The 23,857-nt window shown below is 36.0% G+C and overlaps 1 protein-coding gene across 17 annotated transcripts in view; it reads left to right on the forward strand.

Moving 5' to 3' along the window:
* The window catches only part of IRAG1 (inositol 1,4,5-triphosphate receptor associated 1), a 79,486-nt gene that overhangs the window by 27,980 nt on the left and 27,649 nt on the right, over window positions 1-23,857 (forward strand). For 3 of the 17 annotated variants that reach the window (XM_064513000.1, XM_064512997.1, XM_064513005.1), the window contains 8 exons: window positions 4,490-4,614; window positions 11,094-11,194; window positions 14,339-14,409; window positions 19,338-19,511; window positions 20,497-20,574; window positions 20,981-21,030; window positions 21,471-21,512; window positions 23,133-23,732. In XM_064513000.1, coding sequence (XP_064369070.1) covers window positions 4,490-4,614; window positions 11,094-11,194; window positions 14,339-14,409; window positions 19,338-19,511; window positions 20,497-20,574; window positions 20,981-21,030; window positions 21,471-21,512; window positions 23,133-23,732 — 1,241 coding nt within the window. Of the gene's footprint in view, window positions 1-4,425; window positions 4,615-11,093; window positions 11,195-14,338; window positions 14,410-19,337; window positions 19,512-20,496; window positions 20,575-20,980; window positions 21,031-21,470; window positions 21,513-23,132; window positions 23,733-23,857 lie in introns of all 17 variants that reach the window. The other 14 variants (XM_064512998.1, XM_064513004.1, XM_064513006.1 and 11 more) reach the window with 7 other exon arrangements.

The following is a 23,857-nucleotide window of genomic DNA, read 5'->3' on the forward strand; positions in this document are numbered from 1 at the left end:
GAATAGAGCTCCTAGATCACCATTTCCTGGAGATTGTACTGTAAGCCTACACAGTGGTAAAAGAAAGTTCCCTGCATTCACTGATCTATATCTGACTACAAATTTGAGCTCAGGAGATCTTTTTTCCCCCCGCCCCCAACTATTTTAAGCAGTAAGTTTACGATAACAGACCAAAACATTAAAAAGTACTATGTGCTTTCTTTCTTTTTTTTTTTTTCTTTCTTCCTTTACATTGACTCATTTTAGTGTGGGATAAGTAGAATCTGGTGAGTGGGATAAGTATTTTCTTTTTCTAACTGATTTTGTAGGTGCAAAAGGCTCTGGCAGATTAAGGTTCCAGATCTTCACCCACATCCATTCCGCTTGTGATAGCTGAGTTAGGAATCTCTGCAAGTATTTAATTTTAAATGGTAATTTTGAAAAGACTGGAATTGTTTTGGGGATAAAATATCACAGTAATGTCGTGACAGACTTCTGTAGGATAAAAGTAGGTCAGGCAGTTTGATCAATGCCTAACACAAGTGAAGAAGGAATCTTTCACTTGCTGTAGTAACTAGGGCACTAAGATGTTCTCGTGCACCTTGGCTGTTTCTAAAGTGAAGATATGTATTTTTTTTAATCTATCCTTTCAATATCTTCAGGACCAATAGTTCCAGTTGTTTCAGTTGGTATCTGGCTCTATTGTATGTATTGTTAACCTATCATTTTCTTCTTTGACTGAAACATGGTTATGCTTGTGGAAAGGAGATAAAGCTGGCAAAGCTAATTGCAGCATGATTTTAAAGGCTGCTCATCTGGCAGGAGAACCAGGCTATAATCAGGATAATCATGTTCTCTGCACTTTGGCTCAGGGTTCAATAAGCTTGTAAGCTGTTTTCACAGATAGAAGTGTGGAACAGGTTTCAAGGGCTGTACTGTTCCTTCCTAATGCTCTGCTGAAGGGGCAAAAATGAATCTTCCAGGGAAGTGAATGTTTCAGAGACATTTCTTTCTTTATCTGTATCTCGTAGATGCAGGAAGAAAACACTTCTAGGTCTTGTTAAAATTTTCTGATGTTGCCCTCCTTTTCTGTATGTTTTGACTCTCACTGACATTTACTAGGGCTACTTTCATTGCCTGATCCATCATCTGTGAGGTCACTTTAGCAATGGTGCAAGAGTGTTGCTTAACTAGTATCTTGTTGTTCCATCCTTTCTAAACCTTCCCCTTTCCTACTTGTATCACAAGACAGCAATTGATGCAGAAAATGACAGAACCCCTTCTTGCACAGCGTGAATTCTCCATTGGCTATATCCATTTACATTTACTAGATGTGACGTTTTTGCTGTTTAGGCAGCACAAGATCAGTAGGTCAGATCCTTTAGTGACTCTTTCTTCAAGAACCCTACACAGGTTAAAAATAAGCGTTTTTTTTTTTATATTGAAAAATAATCATTCAAGAATCCTAATTCATATAGCTCATGAATTAAACTATCTCCTTATATGTTCTGTTAAAATATTGAAAAATAGTAGCCCTTGTTTTGATGCCCCAGTGGGCTGCAGCAGTATAGTCATTGCATTTGTTTCAGAACATGAATAATCATAGATAAGCTTTTGCTGCTTCAGTAGAGCCCTCAACACTGGATTTTTGGGGAGAGGTATTAGAAACAAGGATGGTCAGAAGAAGAAATTTTCCTTATGATCAGCACCACTAATTTTTGGAAGTGTTTCCTGTTTGTAAGATAGCTCTGCAAGGAATTTGGAGTGAGGTCTTAACTGTGTCAGAGACTGGCTGAACTCAGTCCGCTCCAAATCTGGGTGTTGCTAAGGTGGCATAAGTTCATCTCTCTACCCTCCATTCTCTTGGCTGTACTTTCTGTGCCGCATCTCTCAGACAACACGGCTCAGGATTTATACCATTCTATTCTTAGATGAGCCAGGTTTTTTGGGTTTTTTTTGCTTTTTCTTTTAAAAATTTTGGTTTGCTTTTTCAATCTGAAAAATGAACTGAACCTTGATGTGCTTAATGACTCTTTCTTGTTTCAGTGTGACTTGCATTACTTTAAGGTTAGTATGTATTGGTGACTCAACTAAGACAGGGAATCAACTACTTAGACACAATAGCCTGTACAACTTGATATCAGACTCAACAAATACACTTTTGACGTGACTTGAAACATTCCTCATTTTTCCAGGCCAGCGTTCTGTTGAGTTGAGCCTATCAGGACCATTATAATTTCATAAAGCAATCACTAGTGGGTTACATAAACATCCAAATTTATATCTTCTCTTTTGCTTTGTTTTTGTTTGAATTTGTTATGTTCTTGCAAAGTCAGAAATTGCTTCGGATGCCAGGATTTTGTTACAGAGATGAAAAGCAAATCCATGTCGCTTTCTGAGTTACCTTGGCTGTGTCTCATCTTCATGTGATTTTAATAGTTGGTAACTGTTGTTTGATACAAAAATACTTAACTGTTGAAACACACAGAGGTTTCATGTTACTGTTATTTGCCTGATCTCTGTGGGTTCATTAAAATACATGTACTGTACTCATAAATGTCTGTTTTGCATCATATTAGGGATATTAAAAATATTTTACCCTAATAAACATTTTAAAATCTTGTTTTTATTTATGGAATACTTCCTCTACTTTTATTTGAAGTCAGGGATGGGTAAAATCATGATACAAATGTAAGCTTCTGCTTAAGTCAATAGAGCTAAAATTTCACCCTTAATATGTTCAATATGTGTGCAAAAACTTGAAATATGTGGGACCTACCTACAATGATTAGCATATCCTGCTTCTGAGAAAGCTTACATTCACTGTGGAAAAAGTGAAATATCCTTATCTTGGTCTTCATAATCAGATTATTTCTTTTGTACCTTTTCTATTGTCCTTATTAAAGAACTTCAGTGGAATTATTATTTTTAAACACGCTAACACTTGCATATGGGTGTCATTTTTACACTCTGTTAATTCTGCATTAATTTTCATATGAGGAGGCCTTATTTCTGACTCTTCTAGCAAAAGAGAAAATACAATTTCCAGTATAAAGTGAAATAAATGCAATAACAGCATTGGTCTTAGCTGCTACGGTAGCCCAAAATTTTGCAGATCCCTGTAGGTTTTATAAGTTCTGTGACAGCTGAGGTGAGGAACCTGTCACTACCGAGACTGCTTCGGTATTCCTGGTGACTTTTCTTCTTTTAAATCAACCTAAGTGTTATGACAAGTTTAATCATCAGCCTGGATAAACAAACATGTTTCTGAATAAATTTCCCTGCCCTTTCCCGAGATGGAAGGTAGAACTTCAGAAGATCAATCTTACAACTCTGTCAAAGGCCTTGAACTTTAAATCACTTCCTGCTCACCACCTTTTTTCCCCATCCATCTCGATTTCCCGAATAAGAAAACAATAAAGATGAGATTAGTAATTCAGGTTTGGGAGAAGATAATGTGTTTTGAATGTTGAACATGTGCTCGCTGGATATATTTGTCTCCCTGGCCCACTATTAAAGTTGTTACAATGTTAGTGAGTGGCTATATATTTCCGTACTATGCACCAGTTGCCAATGAACTGTAAAGTGAATATAGTTATATCTAACTAGTACAATCAGGAACTGTGTAGCAAATTAGGTCTCTGGTAACAGCGTCAGTAGTTCCCTGTAGGCACAGCCAAGTAAATTATTTATAAGTACTGTTCCTTAACTGTCCAGTAGGTGGCACAGTAAGTCTTTTAATACATGGGCTGTAACTTTGAGGAAGAATACTAAGTATCTTTCATCTTCAAACTGCTTGGTAGGCTTTAATGCTTGTAACATTTTTGTGAAGGCAATAGCTAAAGTTGATGCGAATAAAAAGAATTACCTCAGCTAATTGGCAGTGAATTTTTTGCTCTTCAGTCATTACTGCTATTTTGCTTTGAAAGTGTCCTGAGCAGTGTTGTCTTACGTGGGTGTGCACCAAGAACCCGTTTGTAAAGTCTTTGCACAATTCGCCTAGGCCTTGTTCTGGCTCAAAGGAATAGTGCTACCATCTGGGTTGCCAGTTTTGCTCCTAGAGTTTTTTCCTTTGAGATCGGGGATCATACTCTGTAGCGTTAGGACTATGTTAGTTGCCAAAAAGCATATTATGGATATCCAGGATGCTCTTTCCTTTTAGAGGATTTTAGAGAAGATAGTTTAAGCACAGCTGAAACAGAGTCATAGTGACTAAAAAGACCCTGTGAAAGGGAGGGAAGGGGTGGGAATAGCAAGCAAGGAAGACTGTCCATTTTGAATGCACTTACTAAGTTTTACTTCATCTTTAAAGCTTTAGTTAATAAAACTCAAGACACTTTTTTTTAATTTTAAAACTTAATACTGTTTGTTATTATAAAGTGATCTCAATGTTAGAACATAGATTATTAAATGGACTTGATTTTGTATTTTTGGCATCTAACGCAGTGTGTGGATCACGAGGCCTCTCAGTGCTTATCCCTTCAGACTAACTTGAAACAGGCTTTCTCAGCAGTGCATGGTTGCGTCAGTCCACATTGCAGTACAACGTGGTTCACGCTGTCCACCATGCCAACGCTACCTGAAGACGAGGCACAGCCAAAAGAGGCACAACACACCAGTTCTACTCCAGCCAAAGTAAGCAATCTTAAAAATATGTGCTTTATTGATACTTATGCTGCAAACCTGAGGCTGAAACCTGTTTGTGTATATTTAGTGGTTTGTAAATACTACTGGTCGTTGCTATGTATTGTTCTGTTTTGATTACCTGGTGAAGGTATGAATGATCTTTCATTGATATTCTTAGAATTCTTCAAATATTTTTTTAGAGCAAGGAATGAGAACTGAAGTTTCTGAAGCAACCGTCCGTCGGTGTGTTATGGAGGCTTCTGTATCTATCTGTTCTGAACCGTTTATTTTAAAGATGTCCAAAAATGTCCTTTGTGATGTTATTCCAGAAAGCTTTAACCTATGGGGAAAGAATTTAGTCTTGTATTTCACTGTAGTCTTAAAATAGCTAGTGTTGCCTTCACAGATATAAAAGATGCTTTCTAATTCATGTGTGTGTAAAGATGAAAATCATCTTGTTTTTCAGTCTTTCTCAGTACTTGATTTGCTGTAGTAGTAATTGAACATATAACAGAACTATAAAGAGTGCAAATGGGTGCTCTCCAGACACACTTACCGCTTTGCTACACTAGTTGAACATGTTGCATATGCATGTATATAAGTATTTGCAGATAAATTGTAAAATTGAATAGGTGATGACAGTTCTTCCTTTGGAATAATTTATATCACTGATTAAAAAAATAATTTTATGTTTTAATAATTTTTTTAAATGTATTGTTCGCTTAGCTAAACGAAAGACCTTACTATGATTACAAATCCTGTTTTATGCAACCTGGCGTAAAGGAGAGGATTTATAATCTGGCACATCCTCTGTTAAAAATGTATTGCTGTCACTGTACTTGAGGACACTGTATTCTACACTCTGGGTGAAAACATCCGCTACTTTAACATTGTAGGAAAATGTTGTCAGCGGTGAACCCAACATTGATTTGTCATGTGTTCCATCTAAATTGCACGTTGTGCTGAGTGTTAGTTTCCTGGCTTAAGATAAACACCCCAGATGGATGCAAGTTTACCAGACTATTAGTTGAGAACATACATTAGGTCAAGATAATTATTTTTACACACACATGTGAAAAACGTGTTTGAGAGTACAAAAGATTTGCTGGGTAAAGCATACCAGAAGAGACAAAAATGTGAAAAGCTAGCAGAACCTAAGCCTGGGTGTGCTTGTTGAATGGGAGAAATGCAACATTCCAACCACCTATTATTTAAAAAAAGAAAAGAGAGAGAGACATTATACAGGCCTCTTAGAGGCAGGTCTGAAATAAACTACAACAATGTGATAGTTCATGAATGAGTTAACTGTGCAATATGTCTTTTTATTTAATTAATTTTTAAAGGTAAATATTATTTTTAGGCAAAAAATAACAGTGCAAGGATTTTAACCAACACACTACTCAAGAGCCTGCCTAAGTACTTAAGATAAGGGTTGCAACTAGCCAGTGTTCTGCGAGGTTGAGCTTGGACATACCTGTTACCACTCTTGTGTCTTGCTGCAGGCTGAATTCTACAGCATGACTAGGTAATAGCCAAAATTGATAAATGAAGTAGTTCTGTACTGCTCTAATAATGAAAACTTCTATAAAGTCAATTTTAATTAGGGCTCAAAATAAAGAGCAAAAGGCTTTAATTAAGAGATCTCCTCACTTAACATTGTGAAATGAGGAGTTGCAAGCCAGGAAAAGACATCAGAAGGAGCTAACAACTGGCAGACTTGTTTCCAGGACATGTTCTTTTCTGCCACCAAACAGCTTTCCAAGCTTGGAATCTCATCTGCAGTGCTGTCTGTCTAACAAGTTCCTCAGCCTTTTTCTGGAGATGGTCCCCACCTTTCCCTTGTATGCAAACAAATGTACACACATCCACAAAACACTTCTGGGAGAAAGAGAATCATCATTTAAGTTTCTGCATTTCTTTTTTGACTATTTCTTATTCCAGTTTGTATTATACTTTTATCAAGTCACTGCGTGTTACCTGTTCTGGTTTTAAGGAAATATCCCATATTTATTTTGTTTGTTCTTCTGTCAGTTACAACTAAATACAGTTACAACTGCATTTCATTATCTTCCTTGCTAAACTCTCAGCTCAGCACTTCTCTTAAATATTTAAAATCAAGCTTATCTAAGCCTCCTCTCTCTCAAAAGACTGCTCCAAGACGCACAGTTTTTCTGAGGCCTTTCATGCAAGTGTCTGTTTTGGGCCAAATTTGTTCTGAAGTTCAGTCAAAACTTTTTATTAATTTCCAGTGAGGCCAGGTGGCAGAGGATTTTTTGTTCAATGCTTTAAAGAATTCAGGTGGCATATAGAAAGCTTTATCATCTGACTCTCCTAGCACAGCAGCCTTTTTAGCAGAGAGGTGCATTTTTTCCATTACTGTTCAAATTCATCCAAATTTGGCTGGGTGATAAGACTTTTAAAAACACATTTTCTATGTGCTTAGCGAGGACTTGTTAGAGCTTGATGGACAGAATCTGCAAATCCCGTTCTCTGGGAGCCTCCTTGAGCCTCTTGGATCTCCTGTTACAGACCAAATTGCACACACTATCTTCACAGAAAAAATTGAGCATGTCCATGCCTTCACAAGCCCATATACAAGACCAGATCGCACGTGATTGTCTTTGCAGAGCATCTGAATAAATTCCCAATCTGAGTTATAGAGGTGGAGTCAAATTTCCTCCAAATTTTTAAGGGAGGATGACTTGGAACAAAAAAACAGGGAGCAGACTGGGAGGGGGCAGACAGTGGTACTAGGAGATGAGACAGCTATTGGGGATAGCTAAATGAGCAGATTTGCTGGAAGCTAGTATGGAGAGGGCAGAATATGGATAGGCAGTGGGAGGGTGATAGAAGTTAGGAGGGGGGAGACAGAAAAGAGAGGGCAAATGGGAGGATATGAAAAAGGTTACAAACACATTGAACAAGGAATACAGAAATGATGGTGCAAATGATAATCAACTGGTCAAAGCATCTTGACAAGGATACATAATTGGTGGAAATGCAGCATTGAAAAACAAGGTATAAATTGAGAAGAAAGAGATAGGACTGTAAGGTTATTTTTGGGTTAGAGACAGGGTCAGGTTGGAGGGAGGGAGGCCAGTTGCATCCAGGTTTTGAGTTGGGTGGGGAGGGGTTGTTGAGAGGTGAGGGGAAAGAGCAGAAAAGTCTGGGCATAGAGCATAGTCTCATTACTGGCTCCCGAGGAAAGCCAAAGATCTGAGAGTTGTCATTATCAAACCAGTGTCTGTGAAAGCTGCTAACAATTTCTTATCTGTTATAATGACCCATTTAGAGGGTGACAGTGCCTTCGGTAGACTGCTAGACATCTGTAAATCTTAAGGAGATCTATGTGAATGTTAATCTGGTATAACAATGGTAATCTTCTGACAATTTCTGAAGAATCATTTTGTTTTGTGTAGAAATTCTCTTCAAAAGGTACTGTCAATGAATAATGGTAAAGATGAGCCTTGAAAGCTTAGGAAGTGCTAGAATGAGTTTCTTTAACTATGGTTGCCCTGCCTCATTTACTTCATGCCTTTCAAATCTATAAATAAGATATTTCTACCAACCTCATTCTATATGCAAACCTGATTCTTTGCCAAAGATGTAGGTGATCATGTCTTTAAAGACTTCATTGTGACCGTATTTAAAAAAGGCAAAATCACATTCTATAGGCAAATCTTGTACCATTTACTGATATTTTAGTGTTTAGCTTTTCAAGTTTAGTAATAATCTTTTATTATGGCTTTGTATGTGTGCTGCCCTATAAATTTCCGTATATTTTAAAATCAGCATAAATGACCATATGCTTCCTTTCTGCCTTGTAAGTATACAGACATATTTACAATTTCAAACTGCATTTTATATCTGTTGTAGTATTTTCTAGATTTAGGTTTTATACATATGAACATGGAAACTACTCTAACAATGAAACATTCTTTGACTGTCGTACTAGATGTTTGCCTATAGTTGAGATAAACGTCTAGAGTACACAAAGGATGGAATTAATCTTGCTTTTGACACATTCTGTTAATGCCATTGTTTTTGTTAAAACTTGTTGATACAGGTTAGGCAAGATGCATCGGAGCACACAGTGAAATGGGGGCAGGGGAAAACCTGTATGCCTCACATACTGTATGTTTTCGGAGTTCAGACTTAGTTAGGAAACACACTGCTTGTTAAAGTATTACTACTGTTTCATGCTCATGCAGATATACAACTGGGAGAAAGCATAAGCTTCCAGTTAGAGCTCCTGTTCCAAGATCTGCATGTGGTAGTCTGAAAGATTTGTAGAGTATAAAGATTTCTCTTGTTTCATGCCAGCTGGCCTTGCAAAGAACTTGATGCTCTGTCTCCTCCAGCCCTCATATATACAAACATACCACAGTAGATTTGGACAATAGAGAAGCATGAGTTTTCAGCCCCATAAAAATGAAACTATAGCTGCTGACCAAAATGACTGTAATATATCTGATCTAAACTAATCTGTAATATAGTCTTTTTTTTTTTTTTAATGAGCTTTTTTTAGAATCCTAAAAATGGAGTTGAATGACTTTTAGGCTGATGTTCTCATGTCATTCAAAAGCTTTTACTCTTGGGCAGTCATGAGATTAGTATAAACAATGTGCATGTGCACTCAGTTACTTGGCCCTAGAAGCATGACAGTCACCTTAATTTTTGTCATTGACTTAGGCAAGTAAAATGCTTTGATGCTCACTGTCATTGTCAAGAATACTACTAAATATCTTTCTGTATATCTATATAACTTTCTTTCGGTTTTAACATTTGGTCAGTTGTTTGTGTAACAAATCCTATGATTACAATAACTTCCCCACATGACGTTAGATGACTGAAATAAAACTATTTATTGATAAGTTTTGTTTGAAAGAATTTAAACTTTTATTGTGAAATTTCTCTGCTCTAGAACATTGACCTATTAAACTATGAACAATTATATACTTCATTACAAATGCCTAAATCAGTGCTTTTATAAGAGCTTTTATTACCTGTCTCCCATATTAAATAGTACTAAATTAATAAAAATTTAGTTCTAAAATTGTTATACTTGTGGCAAATTTCTAGTGGGTAAACTTTCTTATTGCTTAAAAGCTGTAAGTGCGATCGGAAGCAAATACTATTTCAAAGCAAAGTGATGTTTATAGCAGTTGAACATATGTGGATTTGTGCCACAGATAGCAAACCTGCTCTTTTAGAAAATTGAGAAGTATTGAGAATCAAACTTTATCTAAACCAATGCCAAGTGAAGTAAAAAACTTCTTATGGAACTTTGGGAAGTAATTTGAATAAAAATTTAAACTCAAAATAACTAAATAAAATACAATACTCACTGTACATACCAGTGCCCAGAAGAAGCAGCTGGGATATGAGGACTTACAAATTATTCTGTAAATTTTACAGGCTGTGATTTATGGGAGTCCCCTGCTGCTCCTGGGAAGTCTTCCTTCCAGATATAAATACCAACACTGCTATGATGTGTTCTACATATCTCATGTTTTTCAACTTTTAAAAGGTGCCCACAGTTCCTTCTGTCTCCCCCCATGGATAATTTTATGAGAATCACTTTCTTCCAACTTTTTGACTCACTGTAAACATCAGGGTGCTTATGTAACCTTTCAGTGGTTCAGGTGGTGACTATTTATGGATCTGAATATAGTCGAAAGGGGTCAAAGTCAACATTTTCTCACTACGTACAAGAAATCCATAGGTTTTTATTGCAGTTTGATGCATCTTCATTTAGGATATCTCACAGAAAGCAGATTACTGTTCTTTAGCTGATTGGCATTACCATGATGGAGTCCACAACAAGGTGTGGAATTAAGTTCCCAATTTTTTTTTTAAGAAGAGAGAATAAGCATGAATTGATATTCAATGCCAGTTCCTTCTGCCATTTAAAAATTATGTTGCATTTTAGTTAAATATTGCAGCTAGGTTTTTCCGATTAATGGGAAAAAAGTAGGAAACTAACCATATAACCATATAATTATTTTCTGCATTTTTGTATAGTGTATATACATTCAACAGTGCACTTATTCAAGCATTCATTACGTGCTAGTGCTATTTAGAGGTTTGTGTGCCTAGTTGAGCCCTCTTTTATACATGGTTCTTTTTTGTTCTTGCATGCATTCAGCTCTTATTAGTTTAGTAAGTGTTATATGGGTATTTCAGTAGAAGAATGGGCTACTACATGAAAAATCCATTTCGGTGGGTACCATTCTAAAGTTTGCCTAGAATTTGCATGCTTACTGAATTTAGCCTGCATGCATTAAACATCTGTAAAGAAAATGGGTAGTCCAGGTCTCCATCACTTCTCTTTAACAGTTTAAGTATAGGCTGCTGATTCATATTTGTTTTATCATGGAAAAGCTTATTCTCATTGAGTTCAATAATTTTTTCTTGCACAGAACATCAATATTCAGTGTTTTAAATGGCTGTTTAACTAAATTTTTTATTTGTCACAAATCATTCAGGACACTACTGTTGAAGTGACAACACGCAGTAGACCTTCTATTGTTCTTCCAGAGAATGCTGTTACGCCAGATGTAGAAATTGATAAAAATCTGGTTAACAGGTACTACACAATACATTACCAATCCATGCATAGATTGTACAATAATTCCAGGAGCTGTGTCTCAAAGAATCTGCTTTGAAATGTACATCATATTAAAATAATATTGCTCTATTTGTAACTAGATCATACTGTGTTTGCATTTTGATGATGATTTTTGTATGCAGGAAAGTGGGATGATGGGAGTATAATTGATATTAAAAGAATAGAGTTTTGTATATAGGTCTAATCCTGCCATCCTAATTCAGTATTCTTTAGATATACATTAAGTTTTATAAAGTTTCAGAATAGCATAATTTGAATTTGAAACTAAAACAAAAATGTAAATTAAATTTTTGCCTAGTTTGGAACAAAAGGTATAATTTTTGAAATCCATTCTTCTGTTAGCAAATCAGGTGTGGCCTGGTGAGGAAAGAATTGCTTGGTCAAATCCTTTTGTAGGTATATAATGGTGCGTGCTGCAATTTTACGTCACTGCAAGAACAACTGAGTCCATGCATGGCATGCATAAAACTCTCTTTCTTTCCAGATTTTAACCTTTATCTGGACCTAGTCTATAAGCAACTGAAACAAAAAACAAACAAACAAACAAACAGAAAAGGCAAATCAAAAATGCAATTGTTTTCCTGGAGTACAGCCCCAATGCAAATTTCTTAAGTTTAGTACCCAGTATCCCTATGTTTGGTCGTTCAGTCTACTAATTATCTATATACTAATAGTGCTGACTTTAATCATGTAAATATTTCCACTGAAACAATAAGAACTTTGGCTGGTGTAGAGTTAAAATTAGTGCCTGTAAGATAAATAGTACCTCTTTTTCTTTCTTTTTTTTTTTTTTTAATACTAGAGAGAGAGATTCTTCAATGTATACTCACCCATCAGTGCTGACTCTCACAAATGGGCATATAATATGTACAAAGACTGTGTATTGCATTCCCTTCTTGAATTAAAGAACTAGCCTATCTTATTCTTATTACAATATTCTCAGCATCATGCTGAAAAATATACCTATTGTAGCAATAGTTTTTGCAGTCTGTTATCATTTTGTCTATTGCAAAGAAAGTACAGTAGTAAACTACTCTCTTCTTAAAAACAGTCTGTCTGCATGATGCTTAAATTACTAAAGTGTTTTTTAACTAAGAAAGGAAGTGTGTTTTTTGCAAAAAGATGCACTTGCTGCATATGACAGTTTGTATAGTAAGGCTTATTTGTGAGGCAAGTAAATTTCCAAAGGAGGAATATTATTGTATTAATGTATTATAAATGTATTAAAAATACATTGCAAGTTTTACTAATGGCTTTTGCAAGTATTTTTTTTTATGCTTTGTATTTTATAGTTTTAGGAACTGCTAAAAATTCTTCTTATACTAACCTTGTCAAAAGAAGTTATTATATTATAACTTCCAGAGTAAAACTACTTTCTGGTCTTGTACATGTTATCTTGGTGTTGACTTAAAACACATACTATCTAAATAACTTAAGCTGCTACTGGTGAAGCTATTGTTATTGAGTATGGTTTCTTTACCTACAAAAATTTTAGGTCATTCAGTATTGCTGGCTAATTTTTTTTGGTTTCATAGGACAATATTCTCAGGTATTAGAACATCATTATATTATTAGCCAGCATCTTTAAAATTTTCTTCTAAAGCCAATTCAGATATGCTCACTTTAAAAGAAGTGCTGAGTTGAAAGCACTGGAAATTGAATAACTATGCTTTTTTCTATTAAAAAAAAAATGTGACAAGTTTAGGCTTCTTTTGCTGATCTCCTCTTTTCCTTCCTCCTTGTATCTACTATGACTGCTGAACAAGTGCTAGCAATTGGATCTAATTTCCATGTTAAATTTGTTTAGTTTTACTGTTTCAGTGAAGTTGCAAAATACACTTCTGTAGCGCTTGGAAACTCGGATAGGACAGCATTCCTGGATCTTGTCAAATAAAATAGTTATCAGTTGAAAATGTAAGTAAGTAGTGTTTCTAAGTTAGAGAGTTGGAAGAACCAAGTATGTAACCCTTATATACTTTAGTGCAGTCACTTTCCAAGCAGAAGTTTGGGTCCATTCAGGCAGATAAGGCAAGAATACCTACTTAAGATTAAGCATATGTGAAAGAAAACTGTTGAATGGAAGTAATAATTGCTTGAATTTGAATGCTTGCATTTTCAGTTGAATTAAGGTTATTTCCTTATCCTATCAGTCTTCTGATAAAGCATATTTTTTCATCTAGGATTTTTAATTTATAGACCTGCCATTAGACTTAAAACACGGGAAAGACTAACCAGAAAGTATTAATCAAAATCCATACTATAGTTTGCATTTTATTTTGAAATGTACTTCTCTAAACTTCAAGAGTGTTTAAAAGTCAAAATTAAAACACAACCCTTTAGAAGCAGCATTATTTATTAGATCAGCATTTAATTTTCGGCACCAATTTGAGACTTTCACCTGGTTTTGAATCTAGAAAGTTCCCATGTTGCTATTGACAGCAATCTCTGTCAGAAAAATGAGTGTCCGTGCAGTAGACTAAGGAATTATTTCAATCATAAAACTTAGTTTAGGAAGCACTAACACTTTAGGTAGACTAAAGACTATTTTTTATAGTGTATCATGTTTACATGAATTTTAAGTTATGATAAAGAACTAAAAAAGGTAGTTTTACTCAGAAATTGAAAGCTCGCAGTATATGAAGTTTTCAGCAAAATTCAAAACTTCTTACATGTGAGAGCAACTTCTGCAATTTGCTACTTTCTTGTTTTCTCAGTTGTTTAAAGATGAGAGGAATTGCACCAAAACAAATATTTATATTGGCGCAATCCAGTCCCCAGCAAATGAGAATTAGTTTTAACTGGATCATATTTTAATGAAAGATACATAGTTTATGTATGAGAAGTTCACATCATAGGAGAGGGGAATTCTTGCCTAAGTAGTTACAAAATTATAAAATACTAATCAAAAAAGTAATTTGCTTTTTTATTTTGGTTATTTTAGTTTTTATATTACACTTTCCAAAAACATCCCAACAAATTTTTGAAAGTTCATTTCTTTTTGATCAAGGACAAGTGCTTTCTCTTTTCATATTAAATGCGTTGCTTTCATTTTCTTTTTTGTGGCATACCCCCATAATTTTTGTCCATTTTTTTTTTCTCTAGGCCTCGTAGTCCTCATCGGCGACATTCTAACCGTACCACTAGGAATCCAACGAGTTCATTGACTTCTGTTGGTAAGAAGTGATTATTCATTTGAACTGGAATGTCTTCTTGGAAAAAATGTGACACACAGTAAAGATCTGAATATAGGGTCTGATTACACTGACACCAGATTCTGTCCTGTACATACTGTCTGTAATGCATGCGCAGGAAATACTGCTAGCCTGATGAATTGTGATCGTGAGTTTACGATCGTAAGTGGATTGCATGCAAGTAGATACAGATGCAGGATAGCAGGTATTGTTAATTTCATAAAGTTGTTAGCTTAAGTTTTTAGCTTAATGTTTTTTAGAATAAAGTAAGTTATATCACCTTAAAATTCTTGTTGTATGCAAAATACTGTTTAGTAATACTGTTTTTTGAGAGCAATTGGAATTTTTTTAATGGAGAGCGTAACAGGTGCTTAAGTCTCAAATCACTGAGTTTGGCTATCATATTATCAGATTCAACCTTTAATGAAAACAAACTATCCAAAGGAAGATTGTCTTCATTTCTTCACTTTTCTAATGAGTCTCTTACTACATAACTAGTTCTATTAGTTTTCCTGTAGCTACCAATAGAGCAAATTTTTATTCAAGGAGACTAATGATGTGGATGCAGATTTGTGAGTACTGCAAACTGTGACAAATGCTCTCATCCTGTTGAAGTCAGTGGCAAAGCTCTCATCAGTTCTCAGTCTTGGTATGTTTGCATCTGGATTGTTACTTGTCTCCATTTACGTATTTCCTGTGAAGCACAAGTTGAAGAGGAGACTGTATGTTTATACTATTGCATGTGAGGGATGGAGGAATAAGCATATGAGAGCTCCTATTGAAAGGGAAAAATGAACAAAAAATCTCAGAAAACTAGAATAAAGCAACAGCAAAGAATGCTATTGATAGGGGAATATGTTATATTGCTGAAATATACAAATATTTTAATAACCAGTGTTCTACTTTGTTTTAAATTTCTACAGATTATTTAAAAATAGTGAGAATGTACATTTTAATTTGAAAACATCTATGAATGTACTTAGGCAATTTGATATTTTTTAAATCCATATGGAGTTTTCCAAAATCATGTGTATAATGTGTAGAAGGAATCAAAACTGGATATGAATCACAATTTATGGAAAAAAAATCCTGAACTTTTGCAGTATTGAACTTAAATCATTATGCCAGTTACAGTTAAAGTGGTCTATGGATATATTGTATACAAAACAATGCATCAAAAACAGTTCTCAAGATCTCAATGTGCCATTGTTAAAGGGGAGAATAGAAGTATTGCCTAGTGACAAGTCTATTCCTTTAAGCTCTTATTTTATGATTTTTTTTTATTGACTTACATATGAGTAGGAATGTTGCATACTTATAGGTCTCCACGCTTAAATGTTTAAGCATATTAAAGTGGCAGAACCTGAGCTTTTTAGATACATAAACAATGATGAGATGGGTATTAGTCTCAGTCTGAGAGATCTGTACAGAAGCCAGAAAATATGGCATACAGGGTGAGAGGAAAACAGTACGAAATAGATTCTTCCTTTTTTTTTTTTTTTTTTTTTAACCTAGTCTCTGTTTAAATCTCTCTGAAACAAAGTAAAGAATTTCTTTCTGCTTGTAAAGCTTAGCTTTATCTTTACAAGTTACAAGCCATCAACTTAAATTGAGCCAGTTATCACTGCTTTATGCTGTGCATGAATAGTCTTCTGTAAAATCATGGACTTGTGTCCATATATTCTGTGTTTACCTATGTTTGTGCATACCTTAAAAAAATACTGGTTTTGTGACAGACTTAACACCAAGCTTATCAGGTGAATATTCTAGTTTCCATAGAGGTTTGGCTTTTAAAGGGAAGCACCCTTTTACTATAGCCCAAGGTGCCTGATTCGTAGGCATCTCAAAAAAAAAATGCATCAGTATTATTTCTTTTTTAATAAAGCACCAGTAAATGTCATGAGAAGTGAAAGCAAATGATGTTAGAGCCCTTAATTGTGCTACCTCTCTGATACTCAAAGTATTCTGAATAAAATTTCTTTCATCAACTTAGATTGCACTTATTAATTAAGATTTTTTTTAAGGACTCTGATTAATAAGGTCTGTTTACTTGTTTTCATTAAGAAACTCAGATGTGCGGAGTTGATCAATACAATGAACATAGGCCTGGGAGTTCATGGGGCAGTTTTGATTTTTCCAATAGCTTGGAGTTCCTGGTAGTCTTAGCAAATATTTCTTATAAGAAGCACTGATCTGCTGATAATAGCAGATTGTTTTTCTATAAGGTTGGAAAACAGCTACACCACCTCCCCTAAATTTTACGTATGTTTCTACTTTCTCTTGTATAAGAGCTCTTGCATGGAGGCAGAAATTCATTGGTACCTCTGAAGTAGCTGAAACACTCTCTGCTATTACCAGTGTATGCACCTTATTTTTTTTCTTTCCAGTGGCAAAACAGAGAGCGTAGAACACTGGCAAGCAGAACTGTGTTAGTATATGTTCCATTTCCCTTCTTGTGGATTTAAGAGGGTTAGTTTGCTGGAATTAATTAGACATGTGACATAACAAAAATACAGTAATAATTTTATAGAACTGGAATCCTAGACTAGTTTCACATAACTAGAAAGCTGAAGTTTTTTAAATTGTTAGCAGAACAGCCTTAATATTTCCTTTTTCTTAATAAGGTAATGAAGAACAATATACAAGTAGCATTTCCTTTGTACTAGAGTTAGCTTCTCAGCCCTGTGGATAGAAGGTGCTAACTATTTATGTCAATAACAGTCAAAAATAACCTTTAATAGTTTGTAATTCTGGCACTTTAATAGCTGTGTACTCAGTTGCATTGGTTTGCCTGTAAAAAGCAGCTGGGAGACAGCACACTGAAAGATTGTTATGAGGCTTCAAAGGATTGTGACTTCTCACGTGCATTAGCTCCAGTTTTGTGTTCAGTCTTTTAAATTGGTGATTCAAGTGTGTTTTTTCGGGTTGTGACTCATTGGTGATACTCGGAGGCCAGTAAAAAGTGGGGTTTCTTTGGAGGAAACAAACTCAGATGTCATTCTGTCAAAGACAAAGCTTTGCTTTAAGTCTGCCTTTTATTCCTGCTGCTGTGGCTGGGCTTTGGCTGTGTTTCTTGGAACCTGCTCGAAAAAGAGTCCTGCTTCACATCTTTATCAATGACGTAGAGGAGGATAGAGCGCACTCTCATAAAGTTTGCGGATGAAAACAAACTGGGGGGGACTAATGAATACACTAGAGGGCAGAGCTGCAATTTTGAGACACCTAGACAGGCTGGAGGAATGAGCCAACAGGAACCTTAAGAAATTCAGCAAGAACAAATCCAAAGTTCTGTGTCTGGGAAGGAATAATCCCTTGCAGTGGTACAGGTTGAGGGGTGACTGGCTAGGGAGCTGCTCTGCTGAAAAGGACTTGGAGGTCCTGGTAAGACAGCAAGTTGAATATGCAACAGCAGTGTGCCCTGGCAACAAGGAAGACTAACAACACCGTGGGCTGTGTTAGCAGAAGTGTAGCCAGTGTATCGAGGGAAGTGATTATTCCCCCATTACTCAGCACTCGATAGACTAAATCTGGAAAACTGCATCCAGTTGTGGATCCACCGCAATCCAGGAAAGGTGTTGATAAGCTGGAGTAAATCCAGCGGAGGGCCACAAAGATGGCTAGGGAGCTGAAGCACTTGCCTGTGAGGAAAGGCTGAAGCAATGGATTTGGTTAGCCTGGCGAAGAGATGTCTTTAGGAGGAATAATACAGGCTAATACAGCCTTTCAGTATCTATGAGGAGGTTATCAAGAAGAACAAGCCAGGCTCTTTACTCAGATGCATGGCGAGAGGACAAGCAACAATGGACATAACTTTAAACAAGAAAAGTTCCAACTGGATGTGGGGAAGAACTTTTTCACCATAAGAAGAGTCAAGCATTGGAACAGGCTGCTCAGCTAGCTTGTGCAGTCCCCATCCTTAGAGGTTTTCAAGACCAGCTTGATAAAGCCAAGAGCATAAAAAGGGCCTTTCTGACAACAGACTGTATTCTTTGCTTTGTGGTAGCCTAGAGAATTGTAGAATTTGGTGCTTGAAGTTTTCAGTGTTTTCAGTCAGTTTGGAAGCCAAGGATTAGTGGATCCTTTCTCCAACTAATTAAAAATTGTCTGGGAAACAAAGCACTATAATCCAAAGGTCTCGGCATGGGCAGTGACTTTCAGTTTGTGGTCCATGGATATTCCTGGATTACATCTAACATACCAGCATAAGTGGATCTGAGGAAAAGGAACTGCACTTTTGCTTTTTTAGCAATCTCCAACACTTTTTTTTTTTCTTTAGCAATGGGATTTGCAATTCCAGTGGAAAATTCTTACAGGTCCACAAAATGGTAGAGATTGATAACCCTGTGTTTTGAAGCAGCCTAATAATTCTCAGGCTTTGGCTATTCAGCTTCCACTGCCTGTAACTTTGCCAGTTGTTTCTGCATTGGTGGAAAAAGCCCTTCTAATTGTATAGAATAAAGTCTCTGTACTTCAAACCCTGCACCTTACCCTATAGATGATTTGATGGATGTTAATATTAGTTTGCATAAATCTTTGCCAGGTGAGTTGGTGAGACTTCAACCTTGAAAAACTGGACATAAAAAATTCATGAGAAATGGAGTCCGAGATTCTAGCTGAGATGCTTTCACTGTGGTAAATTAGCAAAATCGAATTATGGGGATACATCAGGAAAAGCCAATTTCATATATGAGAGCATCTTTAATCCAACTGACAATCTCAGTTGGTTACCTGTGTCTTGAGGACCTACTCTAAACTCGAGAAGATAACGTTAAAAAGTATGCATGAATATTTAATTAATGCAAGCTCAAAGCTGAATTTATAGATATGTTTTGTACTTGTTATTACTCTGAAATGCCACACCTATCTGCATATGTGATGTACAGCTCTAATTCTGATGTTTTGCTACCCAGACAACACTGGTCATGTGATTGATCTGGTAAATGATCAGCTGCCAGATGTCAAAATATCTGAGGAAGACAAAAAGAAGAATCTTGAATTACTAGAAGAAGCAAAGAAAGTGAGTGAGAGGTTTCTAATGCGCAGAGGCAGAAAGTCAAGAAGCAGCCTTCCCGAGTCACCCCCAGGTAGGTGCAGATTCTGAAAACGGGATTTTATATTCTACTTCAAAGATCTGCAAATGCACAAACACGTGTTCAGTGTAATGTATGCATACGTTTTTGTTAATTTGAAAGTCCGAATCACTCTGACTCTCTTCCCAGTTCAGTGTAAACCAGAAATGACCAATCTGTATGCTGATGTAATGGGAAAAGACTGTAAGGTTTTCAGGTGCCTGGATGACACACTACAACAAGAACGCATGAAGTATTTATTTCTATCAGCTTCTAAAAAACTGGTCAAAAATTTCTATTTATGATGATTTTCTACCTAAAGTATATTTTATACACAACAAAAGGAAAGGTTAATGGCAAAATGTTGATACTGCCAAAACACCCCCCTTCTCCCCCTGCCCCCCAGTGGACATAATTACAGATTTTTATTCTGAATATAGTCAGGCTAGACCTACTTTAGAAAACTGAATAAGTTGTTTTGTTCTACAGTGCCAAATGAAATTACTAATTTTCCTCCTCTCATAAAGTGTTTGAGAACTAGGACAAAATGACATTTTATCTTAAAATAAGGCTTTCATTTAGTTTTGAAATGCCACTTCAAAACAAAATTCTGTCTTAAAATTTGTTTGAAGCTTTCTGGAGAGAAAAAAGCCTTTATGCATTTTTAAATTAAATTTTTCTTTTTTTCCTAAGTACATTGTGAATCACTCTTTTGTGTCTGCTCCTCTTCTTTGGAGGGGCAGTGCATACAGCCTCAGCAAACTGAGGGGAATAAGAGTTCTGTGTATCAACAGAGTTGTGTTAGTTTATGCCAGATATATGAGATTTTAAAACCTATTCTAAGTTCCTCATGAACAACTTGGCAATTAAAATGGCTTATCAGGCTGTGGACAAATACATGACTTTGAGATTAATGTTTTAGCTGAATTTTAAAAATTCAGAAACCACAAGCCTAGCAAATGAAATTACCTTTTTTTGTTTTGTCTTTGTTTTAATGAAGCAGTTTCCCCTACGCTTAGTCCTAAAGTTTCACCAGTAACATCTCGGAGCAACTCTCTCACTCTTCCAGTTCCATCAGGTAAAATATGCAGGCTCAAACTGAGACTTTTTAAAACTCACCAAAAATGCATTTTTAATATCTCTTGAGAAGAAGTCAGAACCTATAAATTCACAAGTGTCTACTCTTGAATATGACAAAGTTCATGAATGCCAACATTATATATTTTATATATTTTTAAATATTATATTTTTATTCCTATGATGCTGCTAGGTTGCATGTTTTATATTTTTTGTCTTTTTCAATAACTGAAGCTTCAACAGTTTATATTTGAGATTTTTTTTCCTGTATAAATAATATATTGTGCATTTAAATTTTGACCTTCATATAGTATATGTAGGTTTGCATGCATGTATTTGCTATTGCTGTAGTAAAATTTTTAGCAAAAAGATCAGGATATGCCCTAATCATGTATCTGTCTTTCTAGGGTCTGATGTATTTACAACCACTAGTGTTGAGTCAGTGTTGCCAGGGCAGGTAAGAAAGAGCTGAGTACTCTGCACAGTATCCTGATCATCACAGTACCATATTACACTACACTGTCCTATTCATTCCTGAGGAAAGCATGATGTTTTCATTATCATTTTGCGAACCAAAATAGGATTACTGACATGTTTTTTCTGCAAAGTGAGAGACGAATAAATGTTAAATCTGAAGACTAAAATCCAAATGAGGTAATGTGCCCTGAGGAATCATAGAGTACTGTCAAGTATAGAAAATGGGAAAGATCCAATATAATGCTAGTCTATGGGAAAAAAAATCCTGACAGTTCTTCACAAATAACTGTCACAAGCAATGTAAAAAATATTAAGAGATTCAGAATTCATTCATTAATATCTTTATGTAAGATTTGCAGCATAGATGTGGAAGAAAATCTTGTAAGACAAATACAACACCCCCCCCCCCTTTCTTACTAGAATAACAGAATTGTGAAAGAAGATGACAGGCGAGCTACAGAGGTAAGCATTTTAATTTAAGCATTGCACAAAATCTGCCTGTTTTGCTTAGCACAAATAGTCACTGTGACTAAAAAGGTTAAAGGGTTGTTCACTAAGTGAGAAGATAAACAATAGTGAACTAAGAAGTCATGAAGCACCTGCAAAGGTAAGGGAGAAAAAAGGGTTACAGCCAGCTTTTGCATCCTATCATGCACAGATTTTTATTCCTATTCCTGTCCTGTCTTAATGATGATCAATACATGAAATAACTTCAGAAGTAAAGTAAAAATATCTACTATAGACACTTTGCATTCTGCTGTCTTAGGCAGTCATCCCCTTCCAGACCCGTCTGGTTCAGTGGAAGAGGTTGCTGTACCTATCTGCCCATCAGCAACAGTGTTCTGCACTGCCAATGGGGTGTTACTGCCCCACACACATACTAGTGGAGCGGTTTATGTGGATGCTTTCTAATTTGCTTTAGGCAACATCAGACAGTAGCTCAGATGGCCTTTTAAAGAGATTTTGCCATGAGTATATTAGGCAAGACTTAACCCCCCCCAGTCTAGCAGCAGAATTTGGGAGCAGTAACTGCAAAGGAGAGGAGTAGCAACATATTTAGGGCAGAGCCCACAGATAGATCTAATGTTTGTCTGTTGCCTTAAACTGCTGACAGAGGTGCCATTAGCCGAAATACCGACTCTGTACCAAAGTAGCCAAGGTTGGGCACATGTTCCTTTGCCAGTTCTGCTATGGAGACTGCAGCTGAATTATAACCCATGGTAATGCACACAGTAAGATTTTGCACTATTTGCATGCATCTATTCAATGCATCTGCCTCAGTCGTCTCTGCATCTTACTGTATCACAGTGAGAATAGGAAGAGAAAAATGCCACCACCTTCCTTCCTCAGCCCTGAAGTCTGTAAGTAAAAGCCTTATCTCTGACCTCTAGCACTTGGGCTGTTAAAGCTGTCAGAGTCCTGTGCACCCAATAAAGAAATGCAAATTATTTATCCCAAGGAACAATAGAAGAGTAGAAAATAAATTGTAATTTAATTGGGATAACTCCTTCAAACATGTGAGAGCATTAAAGATAGGGTATGGATTGATCAGAATATTGAAGTATATATTAGTGACTCTCTTCAGTAGTATTCAATTATGTAGCATTGAAAATACAAGTAGAAAGGCAAATACAAAGGGACACAGAGACATGAGGGACATGGAGGGAAAATTACAATATGTGTGCAAGTCCATAATTTTTTCCACTGGGAAGTGAGGGGCTAATAGAAAACATATACTCAATCAAAGGAAGAAATCCGGAAAGTTACAATGCTTAAAAGATACAGGATTAAAGTTGTGTACTCAGGCAAAGCTTAGATTGAGAGGATGAGTAACTTGGCTATGTGAGATTACTCTAATGGATTCTGGAGTGGGAGGAGGTGATTTCAAAGATACAAAGAAGAGGTTCCCAATTCTTTCAAGTACCATTTCAATATCATTTCTGTTGTCAACAGCACATAGTTTAAAAGCGAATGACACTGAAAAGGAAAATGTCTCTTTAAAATGAAAATCTATCTTTGGGACAGGGAAAAAGAGAAATGAACACTTGTTTCTCTGTTTTATATGTATCACTTTGCTTTCAGAATGTTGCAAAAGGATTAATTGATCGAAGGCTAAATGATCAAAGAAAGATTTCTCAGGGAAGGTTGGTTCCTCGTTCTGCTGGTTTTGAAAACTCCAAAGAGAAACTTTCTGAGCAAAAAGAAAACTTTGATCCATGTCAGCATATGGATGCTTTACCTAAATCCTCCACTGCAGGTAGTGATGGTGGCAGAATGTGTCTTAACACTTGCACGAATGTATGTGAAAGTGAACTTGGAAAACCATTGCTCAAGAAAGCAAAAGAAAATGATGTTCCTTTAAGAACCTACTTACCGGGACCAGGAATAGGAAATATAGACCAAAAGCTAAAAATTCCTATTCCAGAAACTAGGGACCATAAAGTTATGTGTAAACCAGAATTTAAAGTGTGTGGGCTCCGTCCTCCTTTGCTACGAGCTGTGTCGTGGGATAGCTTGGAGCCTGGACAGAAAGATAAAACACCTTTTAAATTACCATCTGAGGAAGATAAAAGCTTTGCCGTTGCCAATAAATCCAGCAATCAGTTAAAAGCATCAGCATTCAAAGACCTCCAAATCCAAGTTCAACCAGTGCGAATGCAGAAATTGACAAAGCTCAGAGAGGTGAGTCCTAGTCATCAGTTGTATCCCGTTTTAAACATGCTTTTATATCTTACTACTTTCAACTTGCATATCATTTTTATCTTTATGAGAAATGTATGTTAATGTAATGGGAAACAGCTTTAGCA

This window comes from Dromaius novaehollandiae, chromosome 5 (assembly GCF_036370855.1).
Source record: "Dromaius novaehollandiae isolate bDroNov1 chromosome 5, bDroNov1.hap1, whole genome shotgun sequence".
NCBI classification, from domain to species: domain Eukaryota; kingdom Metazoa; phylum Chordata; class Aves; order Casuariiformes; family Dromaiidae; genus Dromaius; species Dromaius novaehollandiae.